A 13,030-nucleotide genomic window follows, 5' to 3' on the forward strand; every position below is an offset into this window, starting at 1 on the left:
ATGGCTGGGCATGGGAAATCCTAGCTCCTATCAGCAAGTGACTGTCCTTTCCAGCTTCTTCACAGAGTTGTGTCTGGGCAGGAGTGTTGCTGAGGAAAGGCTGGAGACAAACAGGGAGCCTGAGCAGTGTGGCTTGGAAAGAAGGCAATTTTTAGTATGTAGTTTCAGAAAAGCAAATGCCACTCCAATATGATCTTGCCTTGTGTTTTGTATGTCTGATTCACGCACATTTGTGTGGGGGCCTAGCTTGGCTGTAGCCTGGGGGCCTCCCTGGCTGTGCATGGCCTGCCAGGTGCCCTGGGGGGTACTGACCACCAGCCCAGACCACTGGGTCTGCAGGGTGAGCTGGAACCATGAGGGTGGCAGGGGTGGTGCAGACCCACAGCTTCCCAGACCGTATTCAACCTAGGGGCCTTGCCTGTTGAGTTGATATAACAGAGGTGATGATGGATGAGGGTGAGTGACTGTGGGTGAGTTACCAGGCAGTGTAATCTCCCTAACCTCCTTCTCCAAGGCACTGTGCCTTGCTCTGGAGAGCACGAAGCAGAAGAAAGGCTTCCCGGCACTCGGCTTTGTTGTAACAGCCCCGCCGGCTGGTCTGCCGGGCAGCTTCCCAGGAGGTGCTGTGGGAACGAGGTTGTGTAAGTCACTTCAGTGATAACTCTGCTTGCCTGGAGACAGGCACAGCAGGGATTATGAGCTGTTCCTTTACCTGGCAAGACAGGGGTCTCCGTGGTTGGAGATCTGTGACAAACCTCTGAAGAAGATGCGGATGCCAAATGCCCCCTGTCCTGCCCGTGCTGCAGACTTCAGTGCTGTGGCAGCAAAAGGGAAAGTTGTGTTTGACTTCCTGATAGCATCGTTCACAAGCTGTCTCCTGACCTTGAATTTCAGTGCACTTCAGGTCCTTACTGTATGCCTGTCTGCTCTGATCTGGTTTGTGTCAGAAATGGTTGTGGTGGTCTGCACAGATTTCAGCCTGGCCCAGGACAGCTGCAAGAGCTGCTGCTTCTATTAATAATAAAAAAAAAACAAAACAAAAAACCCCAAAACAACGAGGGTGTTTTTTGGTTCAAAAGGGGAACTTTGCTAAGGTAAACAGGTCTCACAAACTGGGAATTTAAACAGCAAGGGTTCAAAGGCATTTTTCTGGTGCTGCAGATCTAAAGCTGCTCATCACTCTACAGCCCTTGTCTGGCTAAGTGTAACAGGGATCAAGTCCCCACTTCCCACCAAGGGTAGAAAAGCAAGGTACTAATTCACAGATCTTGAAGAATGTGCCCGTGGTATTTCAGCAACTCTAATTCTCTGCAGTCTGTGAAGGCTGCACAGTAACTGAAAGGAAATATCTTTGTTTTTATTCACTTGGCTTTATTCCTAATTCACTCTTTGATGCCACCAGCCTGGGATAATACGTTTTCAGAGATACGCTTGAAATTAAGGAAATGAGTCTGATTAAGCCCTTTATACGTACTTTGAGTGAGAAAAGTACAACAATAGAGGCAATAGAGGTATTAAAGACCCTATTTTCAAGCAATTCTAATATGAATTCTAAACACCGGGATCCTAGATGGTGAGGTTCATTAGCAGTGTGTGTGTATTTTTCAGCTGGAGAGGATATCTCCTTCTCCAGATAGAAATGTTGCCAGGGAACCTGAATCTGTCCTCTGTGTTGGGTGGTCAGAGGGAGATTAATTTCACAGTCCACTTACCTGCAGTCACATAATAAATGCACCAGCCCTTGCCCTTTGCCAGTTGTACTCTGCCAGGTGAAAATGGTGATTTCCCCAGGAGTCTCGCATTTGAGGTTAGCCTCTGTATTTATTTTTAGGTCTGATTAAATAGTTGCTTTATTTTTCTTAGATGTCCTAGGTAGTTTATCTGTAAAGAGGTTACCTGGTATTGCGTTTATAGTGCCCTTTGGTGTGGGTGTTCCCCCCAGTTACTGGCATACTTCCCTATAAAGCTTTGTAGGTATCTGCTGGCTCCCCTTGGCAATTTTTCCCTCTATCTGAGGTAACTACTATCAAACTCAGCCCTCCTTCATGGTGTGGTAGCCTTTGCTCTGCTGTTAGCATCACCAGTGTAAATGTGGTGCCCAAGGATTTCTGTCCAGCCTGGGGACTGGATGTGACAAGCTATGTGCAAGCAATCAGGAGACCAGTGTCCTCACTGGGGAAGATTCATCAGCTTTAAATAATGTGGTGGTGGTGGTGTGAAAGCAGGTAAATGCACTTTTCTTTAGGTGTGACACAGTCTAGGCAAACTCTGACAGTCCTGTTGGCTGAAAGACTTCTGTGTTAATTAAAATAAAAAGGTGACAAGAGGGGAAGGGACAGGTACCAACAAAAAGGACATGACAAGTAGCTGTACAGTGATTCAGTTATGGCTTTGTGGCAGCAGGGAGCCAGGAGAGGAGCCAGGATGATAACTTCTAGTGCAGGAATAGTCTTGGAAGGGCCTGAGAAGAGACAGGAGCGACCTCTTTGGCTGCTTCCCATGGCTAGCAAAAGGAATGGGAAAGCACAGTATTGTTTATTCCATCTGCTATATAAGAAATGACTAAGATCTTTTTCGAGTAAATGGAGCAGTGAATTCCCCTTTCACTCCTGACTGCTGCTGACAGCATGTGACTTATTAGATATGCTGCTGTTGTAAGGGAAATAACGATCCAGGCTATTTTAAACCAAGAACTGGATGTCTGGGGAAGGGTGGGAAAAGGGTTGGGTAGCTCAAGAGAAAAGACAGGCTTCATCTGTGACAATTCTGGGCACTTTGTACAGTTTCCTCTTTAAGATGTTTCACAAACTCCTCTGGAAGAGACATGGTAATAAATTGTTTAACAACTCAGGCTTGCCAAAGTAGTTTAATAAGCTATCAAAAGAGATATTTAATGACCTATGGCTTTCAGATGCATGTGAATCATATTGAAGAGTGAAACTGTGATTGCAGATTGCTAACCACTATTTCTTGGGTCACCATATACTGTCTGTGCATCCACAAGCTCTGGCACTTGGTTCAAGTTGGATGTTCCAATGCAGATGCCATGCATGAGAGCCCAGCATGGCAGCAATGCCATTGCTGTTGACAACCTTCTGAACTTGAAAATCTTAGCTGGCACAGCCTGCCAGCAACTGTGGCCAGGAAAAACAAATAAAGATAGGTGGAAGAATGTCATGTCCACCCACAGACAATTCCTTCCCCTCTGTGACTCCCTCCCCTTCTATGCTGTGGAAAAGGCATGGAACCTTTTCCACTCTTGGCCCTTCTTATGAGGATCTTTTAGTTTGCCTGGAGGTGCATGGGGATTAGAAAGAACAGGGCATCATCCCCCTCACCTATAATGCCCTTGCCAGGTAGGTCAAACAAATAAAGCCAGAGGTGTCCCACTGGGGGTCCCACAGCTGTCCCTGGGAAGGGCTTGGTGGCACAGGGCTAGCAGAAGTGCGCTTGCAGAATCTGGGACCAGATGTGGCCAGCTGGGCACCTGTGTGCTGCAGAGGTGGGGCCCATAGACTCCTCTGAGCTAAAGGCGTGTATTTATATAGAAAAAGGCAGGGTGGAACATGCTAATATATACACATTAAAGAGTCTGAATAAGCAAACAGTAGGCTTTGATTTATTTTCTCTGCTACTTGGATATCTTAGTTTTGGCACAAGATACATTTGTGTATGAAATCTGATAGCTTGTTAGACAGACTCTTGTCCTGGCTGATTTAGAAATCATGTGTAAAAGAGAAAACAAAGCTTTGCAAATGTTCTTAAATCAAAACTATATTAATTCTGTGTACTGCTGAAGCACATAAAATCCTTCGCCCGCATCTGCTGGGTGATACACAACAGGTAACAAAGCTTGTCTCTGCCCTGAAGGATTTACAATTTGAGATGAGAGATAACAGCAGATACAGTCAGACTGTGGGAAAGCACATAAAATGTGATTACTCAGCCTAGATTTACTAAATGCCATACACCTAATGAGCACCATTTGACACATCTGTGCCTCTGCCTGGGAGTGTACAGGGTTTGGTGGAGCAAACCTGGACATGGAACACAATGTACAGCCTGAACTCTGGGGAAAAAGTGGTGGGAGGGAGCAACTGAGAAACATCACCCGTGAAAAAGGCTCAGTCAGAGAAAGTTGTAAAGGACCTGGTGTGTTTATTGTGAGGCCTGTACTCAGTTCAGGTTCAGGTGGATTATATGTGATTAAGAAATCAAAATAGTCACAGGAAGTCTGTTAAGATAGGCTGTTGGAAGAGATCCAAGCTGGCTGTTACAGCTCCTCCTCCTTCCAGCCCCATGCTGCTAGCTTGCTCCCACATTACTGAGTGAAGTCTCAAGGAATTACACTGGCTGTGAATGGCCATAACATTTCCAGAAGTGGTGACAATGCTGGATCATGTGCTCTGGCTCATCTCCTTCTTTTAACCAGTCTCACTACAGTGAAATGAACAGAGACAAACTTGCTTCTTCTGTAATATTCTCTTTTTCTTCTTGTTTCAATCAGGCTGAATCCCTGATGCTGTAAAAGCACCAAACACCATGATTTCAATGTAAATCATAACTTCTCTAGAGAAGCTGCAGCCAGGGATGTTGCTGAAGCTTGCCAAGCACTTCCAGAGGTACAAACCGGAGTGATGCCAACAGAGCTGGAAAGCAGTGGAGAAGCAGCTTGAGGAGATGGGTGGAGTGAGCATGCCAACCACAAAATTAATCTCTGAGTTAATAAAAGACTGCATGGTTTGAGGTTTGTGAAGCAATAAACGAGTTCAAATTTGCCAGAGACTGAAAAAGAAAATCAATTAGGTGTTAAGAGAAATCTTCTAATGGGGATAAAGATAATACATTACAATGTGCTTTGGGTTGAAAAATGTGATGAGAAATTAATCTTTAATTGAAAATGACTAAAGGAATTTTGATGAGGAACATAGAAATGCATGTATCATAGAAAATCTTTTTACTCTTATTACTAATAGAGAATGACAGAATAAGAACTTCTGTTTAATAGCACTAATAACTTCATAATATTTTTTCTTTGAGTCATGTTAGACCCTCTTTACCAGTCAATACTTAGTCTGAAAAAAATCTCCTCTTTGGCTTCTCCTCCTTGTAGTCATGTTTCTGGATCTGTATGGGTATCTGCTACTGATGCTTACCTGTTCTGCCTGGTTTCCCATCAATATCCAGGCAGTATGGTGTCCATTTCAATCTCCCTGCCCTCGTATGACTCTACTGAGGACAGTGCTGCCAAGTTTGCAAGGCTAAAAGCAGTCACGAGAAAAAGTGAGTCCAAGGAAATATTTTAGTTCACCCTGAGTGGAAACTGGAGGAGTTCTTCACCAATGTGTTATTAGATGACTCGAATGCTTGCAATTTCACCAAAAGAGGCTTCTCTGGTTTTAAAATGAAAAAACCCCATCCTGCTCAAAAGGGGAGGTGTAGGCAACAATACAGAATTTTATTTAGATAGGTGGAAACTTGGCAAGCTGAGGGCAATGCATAGATCAACTGTTTGGAAACAGGGGTAATGAATTAGGGAAATTCAGTGAAAATGTTTGTATGGCCAATGTGATTGATCACCGGCCAGTGGTGTGTCCTTGAGGTACAAAGAAAATAGGACAAAGACAGTAACAATTCAGTGAAAAAACCCTGAAATTACTTGGTCAATTTTTCTGCTCTTTGTTTGGAAGATGGGCAAAACGGTGCCCACATGTTTAATGGAGGTATTCTTGTTTTCCATGTGTAACCAGAGTGAATGAAAATCACTGCTTAATACCCATCTTTTTTAAAGGAAAAAATATTTTTAAAACCACCTGAGAAGATCGTCAAACCCTTAGTATTTATTTCTAAGCAAATACTGCATCACTGGATTTCCGGAGAATCGGGGGAAGTAACTATTGGGTCATTGTATAAAAACCAGTAACTGATGTGTCCCGGGTATGCAGGAACTGAAGGTTGACACCAACCTTTGGCCAAAGTGGTAAGGAGGCAGCGAGGCATGCAGTCACCACAGAATTAAACTGTGGCACTACTAGAGTTAACACATTAACAGGAAATAGATGGGTTTAATTTTTTTCTTAGTAGAGAAAGGCAATCATTCTGATTTGAGTCAGAGCAGCTCAGTATTATGCCTCATCTGTCAGCAGCTGCCAAAAGGGGCAGTTTTATTTCTCCTTTTCTCTCATTCCCTTAAATAGTGGTCACATGCCTGCCCAATGAATCAGTTCAACTTATTGGGCCAAAAGAAAAATATGCCTTTACTTTTTATCATTGGCAGTTTCCTGCTGGATTCCCGTGCTGGGCTGACTCATCTCAAGGACGTGGGGTCACTGGAGCTGATGGGGGAAGCTGGGTATGCTGGTGGGGCAAGGGGATGCTCTGCCCTGGTTCTGTCACTGCTGGGGTTGTGGGTGATTAGATACCATGGTCAATAGCTCCCTTAATTGGCGATGGATGAGAAGTATTGGAAAAAAACAGCATTATGTGAAAATAAATGCAAACTCTATTGTTGTTTACAGGCCCCTCTAAACCGTTCACAGAACTCTTCAAAATCAAAATGAGCTGCACCGCGGAGAGCAGAGTTATGTTACTCTCCCTTGCTTCCCAGGGCCATCGGTCTAACAGCAGGGACAGCGGAGAGGGCAGCCCCTCGGGAAGGTGACACTCAGGTGGGCCCTGGGCACCTTCCTTGGGTGGCGTCACGTTGCCAGGTGGGGCCCGGCAGCCCAGCGCCTGCTGCCATCCCCGACTGAGACCCCCACGGGTGAGGCCTTCAGGAACCCCAGGCCTGTCCTAAGCACCTCCCTGGACCCCTGAGTCCCCTGCCCTGCCCTACGGAGGCAGCTGCCCATGGCCACGGACCCCCCCATGGCCACGAACACCCCCCTACCCCTCCGCCTCCCCGCCCCCACCTGCCCCCTCGCAGGCCCCGCCCCCCCGCAGGCCCCGCCCAGCCCCGGCGTCTCGCGACCCCCCGGTCTTCCGGCGCGGGGCGGCGGGCTGTGGGCGTCTCCCGGTTGGCGTCACTTCCGCGCCCCTCCCTGACCCCGCCCAGCGCGGCCGGCGCGTGCAGCCGGTTGGCGGCGGATCCGGTGGCGCGGCACGAGGCAGCCGCGGCGGCGCGGCGGGGTGGGGCGGGGAGGGCCGGTCCGGTGCGCTCCGGGCCCGCCCGCCCCGCCGGCATGGGGCTGAGCTGAGGCCGCGCCGGTGAGTGGGGCCGCGGGACCGCCCGGCAGGTGAGGAGGGAGGGGTCCCGGGCTGGGCCGGGCCTCCGGCGGCGCCCCGCAGCCCCCAGTCTCGCCCTGTGTGCCGGACCTCTCGGCTTTCAGCCGCGCCGGTGGCTCCTCTGACCCCGGCCCCGGGTGCGGGGGTCGTGTCGGGGCCGCTGCCGGGGGAAGTGGGCCCCGTGCCGGGGAAGGGCCGGTCCTGGGGCTGGGAGCCGGGAGCCGGTGAGCGGCCGCCCGCGTTCTGCCCGCACTTGCCGCGCCGGCCTCGCCGTTCCCCCGCCCGCCGCTGCGGCCACGGGTCTCGGCGACACCCTCACGGGTCCGCTGCCGCTCTGTCCCCCGACCCGCCCGGCTGCAGCTCTGCCTGCGGGCCCCGGTCACCGCACAGCGGGCACGGAGCGGTGTGTGGGGAACGGCGGGGTCACACACCGGTGGGCAACATTAGCGACCATGTGGCTTATGGAAACGGAGCCGGTGCGGCGGGAGGAGAGGGGCCGGTGCGCCTCGTCCGCTTCCCCGCGGATGAGTCTGTGCCTCGGGGCTGCTGCAGAGGTCACGGCGTGCGCTGCTGTCAGGGGCTGTGCGGGGGCATCTCGCACCGGCAGCACCCCGGGCAGCCATCGCTCCATCCCGGCGTGCAGGCCGCGGTGCCCGCTCCCGGGGGGAACTGGCGGCTGATGTGGCATTGACGAGGCGGCTGCAAAAGCTGCACCGATCCTGAAGGTGAAGAGGAGGAACTTGAGCATCTGCAGTATCGGCTCCAAAGGCTTTTTGCTGCTACAGGGCTCTGGCCGGGATTTGTGTATCCCTGCAGGTGCTGTGGTTGGATGAAGGAGGCTCTTGGAGACGCTGTCTGTTGCCTCCTTCAGCAGAGATAGTGTCGCCTCCAGCGATGGGAGATGGTTAACTCTGAAGTGTTCTAACATGAGTGCTGATAGTTGGCTTGGCTGCCTGCAGCAGCTGACTGCTTCCTCTTCATGTGAGCTTGCTGAGAGTTTTCTTCCAGTTTCAGTTACCATCAGCACGCTTCCACTGCTGTATGCATTTACTAGAACTCTATGGTACTTTTTCAACTGGGGAAATTAAGTGTCACTTACACTATTCATTCCTCTGACTTGTTTTGTTTTATTTTTTTTATTGTAGGTGACTCAGCCATTGTATGTAAGATTTGTCCACACACTGCTTCTTCAGACAGGTTAGCTGTACTTTTCTGCCATCAGTTATGTTGTATGTGAAAGAGTTGCTACTTGAACCTTTTGCTAAAGAATAAATGACTGTACAACACCAAAGTTATATCTCACATTATATCTCACACCTGTGGAGAAAGGTTTTTTTGGCATTATTTAAATATATTCTGTGGTATAAGTCAGGCCCTCATAAACTTAGTTTCCATGTACCAGTGTCAGTAGTGCCAGCAGTAGACCTCACCTGCATGTACACTGAGGAAATGTTTGTCTTGGTATGAAGTGTGACAGCAAGGACCACAAACTGATAGTTTTGTAAACAGCTTTTTTGTGTCTTCTGATTACAAATACAACTTTATAATGTTAAGACAAGCTGTACTATGGAAGCTTTGAACTGTATATTTGACTTGGAACTTTATTGGTAGTGACTTAACTCTTCTGACTTGTAAGAAAGGAATTGTTAAGGTGGCTTGGTGGAATAAAAATTATGTTGTTGGTGTAGTCACCTGTGAAGAGGAACACTGACTTTTGGCACTGACTTTTGGGGTTGTCCTGTGGGAGTGTCTGTGTCAGCTAGGAAAAACTGACAAAACTCCAAAGTACTCAGCTTTCAGAAAATGGGTAAGACAGAGCATCTTGTTAACTTTGGTTTTGGCCAAAGCAGACTGTTTATGCCCCAAGGAGGAGAAGGAGAAGGCAGAGGAAGGGATCTGAGTGATTCTGCAGGGGTTGTTTCTAGCAGAGCTGCCTGCAGGCAGCAGCAGCAGCTGCCTTCCTGAATACCTTCCAGGAGTAATGGGGCTGTTCTGGGTGCTCTTCTTGGTCTCTTCCAGTACTGCCCTCTAGGCTTGGACTTTGTTTAACTCTCACCCCTAAATTTTTCTGTTAGTTGTTTTCGAGAATCAAGTGTCTCTTCAAATATTTCATTTGTCTCTTTCTCCTCTGGGGAGGGCTTCATGACTGAGGCAGGCACTAATTCTTCCCTGATTTGAAGAGAGGGAAGGAAGGTTCTTTGCTGCCTGGTCAGGCAGCATGCAATGCCTATTAAGGGAGTGTGGGGGCTGCCTAGCCAGGGGGAAGTTGCATCATGATGGCTGAGTATGATTGAGAAACTTTGTGATTCAGTCCTTCTGCTAGTGTGCCATATGACAGCATGCAGCTTTAGACAAGCTGTTCTGCTGTGGTTTTAATAAATTATTAAAAATTCTGTATTGACATGATGCCCTCAGATTAAATAAGGACATAGTATCCTCACTGTCCTCTGTGTGACATATAAAAGAGTCAACAAGACTTTCAGTGGTATGGAGACAAATTCCATTTATATTGTGGGAGCAAAACATCTTTTTATTGTTAAAACCAGGCCAGGTGGGTTGCCTAGGTCATAGAGGAAATATGTACTAGAACTTGGAGCTGACATGGAGAGAACAGGATTTTGTCAAGCATCTTTACCTTTGTATCCTTATTCATTTTTCTGGCAGCCTTTGGATGCTGTTTGCTTTATTTCTGTGAAATATCAACAGTGGAATACACAGATTTAGCTTGTCTAAGATCTGTTGTAGGAATTATCACTTCTGGTGTTGAAAAATGTTTGTGTTGAGTGATACACTTAAACGCCTTTAACAGCAGGCCAAGGAGAACTGTTCTAACACTTGTATTTTTAAAATGTCTTTCTGGTATGATACTGATGGTAGCTGCTATGGAGGGAAGAGGTTTCATTCCTCCATTGTGAAACAAAGCACTATAATTAAGTCTTTCAAAACAAAGGTTTTGGAAATGAAGGACTTTATTGGATTTAGTTTTCTTAATGCCCAAACAGTATCAGTGTAATGTAAAAATGCATGTGGCTGCAGTGTGCTTATAGACTCGGCTTTTGAATGGCTTAAAGACTTGTACTGAAGAACTGAGTGGGTATATAAGTGTATGCTTTTTTGGGCAAGGATTAGTGGTCTCCCCAGTATGGCATCTAGTGTGGCCAAGCCTGCTTTGGGTCTGTAGTCATAGTACCATGCAAAATAGTAAGTTTTGTATATGTTTTGTGGTGAAAAAAATCCAGCATTCTGACTAGTGCTTGGATCTAGTTATGTTTAGCATGGGAGGGTTCATATAAAAGAAATGCTAGTTCAAAAATCCTGATTTTCCAACTAGACATTAAGAAAAAATACTTTAAATAACAGTAATGCTGGTGTTTCCCTTTCACTGTTACACAATGAGCTAAAAATAGTTTTCATTCATAAAAAAAAGGTACTTCCTTTGTTAAATAATCTGCTTAGTGGAGAACAAAAGCTCAGTTTGTAGTAAACTAATGGTATTATAGTTTCCAGTTTTATTCTTGATTGAAATAAGCCTGTAAAGTTTAATATTTGGTAGCTGAAAGGCAGACAAATAAAAAATGTTGGGCAATTTGCAGTTACTCTTCAGGAGTTACAGATGTCTACAGACAAAGTGCTGTGTGTTGCTGCTTCTATTCTAAGATACATAACTTCAGCACCATCTGCATGGAGCACTGTGCATGGGTTGAGGTTCATGAGGGGGTCTCCATGGCCACACAGTCTGGCTGCTTGCTCTGAAGTGGAGCAGTGTTAACTGTAGTCTTCATAATCCTGTCAGTCCTACCAGAATTAGTTAGTTACATTTTGCATTTTTATGTATTTTCATTTTTTCATTGTGTATTTTCCTTTGAAAGCATCTAGCCCCCCCCCCCTTTTTTTTTTTTTGTGGTTCCCGTTTTCTAGAATTGTGGCACTGCATTGTTCATCTTCAAGGAGCTCTTTGGAAGAGGACCAGGTACTGGGAATGGTAGCAAGACAATTACTACTTCAGTTGGATTGAGATTTTATGTGTCATTTAAGACCAGAAGATCATTCTTCAAAATCAAAGTACCTGTCATTTTTGACCTTTTTTAAAAGTTATTTTGTGGTGACATTTGCAGTTTAGAAGTTAGGTACAGCAATATAAATGGCAACTCCTTTAGAGTTTATTCTAGATAGAGGATGACAAAATGCAAAGTGATAAATGGCAATGGCTATGAAATCAGCACTTGTCCTTATAAAAGGTAGGAGACAGAAGAGCAAAATGGGAAGGCTTTTGAGAAATGGAGAAAGTAGTAAGGCCAATTTATGAGCTTTGACTGACTTTGGATGCAAGAAAAGTATATGCAGAGCATGATAGGAAGTCACATAATGAAGAAAATGTTGAAAAGAATAGTAAAGGCAGATACTGGAAAGGCCAAAGTGCAAATGGGATTGCAACTAGCAAGAGGCATGAAAGCTGGCAGTGTTCCTGACAAAGTACATTTTATAGCAGGAAGAAAATTGGAAAATGTCTCTTGATTCTGCACACACTTGGATTTTCTACTGAAAGTGCAGAACAGTTAGAGTGCTCGATACCTAATTTGCTTGTCTTCTCTAACACAATGTCACACAGGTGCTTAATCTTAATACTTGTAATGAGGCAGTGTTTTACGCTACGGTGTACTTCCATTAGATGTTCATGAATCAGCTGGCTCTGATAAGTTTCACTATATGATCTTCAAAACAGCTCAAAAATGCAAAAGTATTATTTAGAAATAGAAGTACTAGAAGAAAGCAAAGGACAAGTCTTCAGAGTTACAGTGGAAGAGAGCTGAGGAAGAGGAGTTGACGTCTGACAGTTCACATTATCTCTTTTTTCCATCAATTGAGGTTAATAAGCAAACATTCTATTTTCAAGTGCTTGGGAGGTAACTATGAGAAGAATAACAGCATGAACTGATTTATGGGAGAATTAATTGCATCCAAAGTCTAACGTTTTTACTGCAGAGCAGAAGGTTTTGCAGCTATGTCAGAAGCAGTGGAGGTCTTGTCTCCTGATGGACTTCTTTATTGAATATTTTCTTTTTAATTGCCTCATAAGTTAATGTAGACATGATCTGGGGAAAGTAATCTAGGATGCTTGCAAAATTGGGTGGATGATCCTATTCAGAGAACAGTAATTATTGATTCAGTGTTGAAATGAGAGGTTATGTTGAAGGTTTCTGTCCTGGGTACTATTGCCTTTAATGGAAGCATCAGTCAGCTGACTGATGAAATGTGCTTATTAAATTCTCAGGCACTATGTGTTGGAGGACATGATGAGAGTTCAAAATGACCTGAAAAATAGGATGAAATTCAATAGGGACAAATGCAGAGTACTGCACTTATGCAAGAATTATCAGCTGTGCAAATGCAGGATGAGGAATAACTGTTAAGGTACTAGAAAAAGGACCTGGGGGTGTACTGTATCACAAGTTGAGTATGAGTCAGTGTCATGCTGCTTGCAGAAAAGGCAAATGTCTTACTAGTATGTTTAAATGGGAGTATTGTCTGTGAGATGTAAAGTTTAAATCTATTGGCTTTATTTGCTGTTGGTATACCCTCAATGTGAAGATGGCATCTGTTTTGGGTTCCACAAGAGTTGGGACCACTTGGAAAGAGTTCAGAGAGAAATGCAGATGATCAGAGTTGGAGGAAACAACTTCATCAAGATGGAGGAAAATCTAAGTTATTTTGGCAAGAGATGAGGTTAAGGGGAATTTAAGAGGTTTCAAGTATGTAAAAGATCTGTAAGAAGGAAGTGGTATTTTCAATGACTGTGATGGGCAGA

At 45.6% G+C, this 13,030-nt stretch overlaps 1 protein-coding gene across 4 annotated transcripts in view; it reads left to right on the forward strand.

The window, feature by feature from the left end:
* The first annotated feature begins 7,133 nt into the window (after nt 1–7,133).
* The window catches only part of ATP13A3 (ATPase 13A3), a 54,347-nt gene continuing 48,450 nt past the window's right edge, over nt 7,134–13,030 (forward strand). The window contains exons 1-3 of one of the 4 annotated variants that reach the window (XM_030456325.1): nt 7,143–7,235; nt 8,041–8,205; nt 8,370–8,421. In XM_030456325.1, the coding sequence (XP_030312185.1) occupies nt 8,151–8,205; nt 8,370–8,421 (107 nt within the window). In that variant the 5' untranslated portion in view covers nt 7,143–7,235; nt 8,041–8,150. Of the gene's footprint in view, nt 7,236–8,040; nt 8,206–8,369; nt 8,422–13,030 lie in introns of all 4 variants that reach the window. The other 3 variants (XM_030456327.1, XM_030456326.1, XM_030456328.1) reach the window with 3 other exon arrangements.

This window comes from Calypte anna, chromosome 9 (genome assembly GCF_003957555.1).
Source record: "Calypte anna isolate BGI_N300 chromosome 9, bCalAnn1_v1.p, whole genome shotgun sequence".
Lineage (NCBI taxonomy): Eukaryota > Metazoa > Chordata > Aves > Apodiformes > Trochilidae > Calypte > Calypte anna.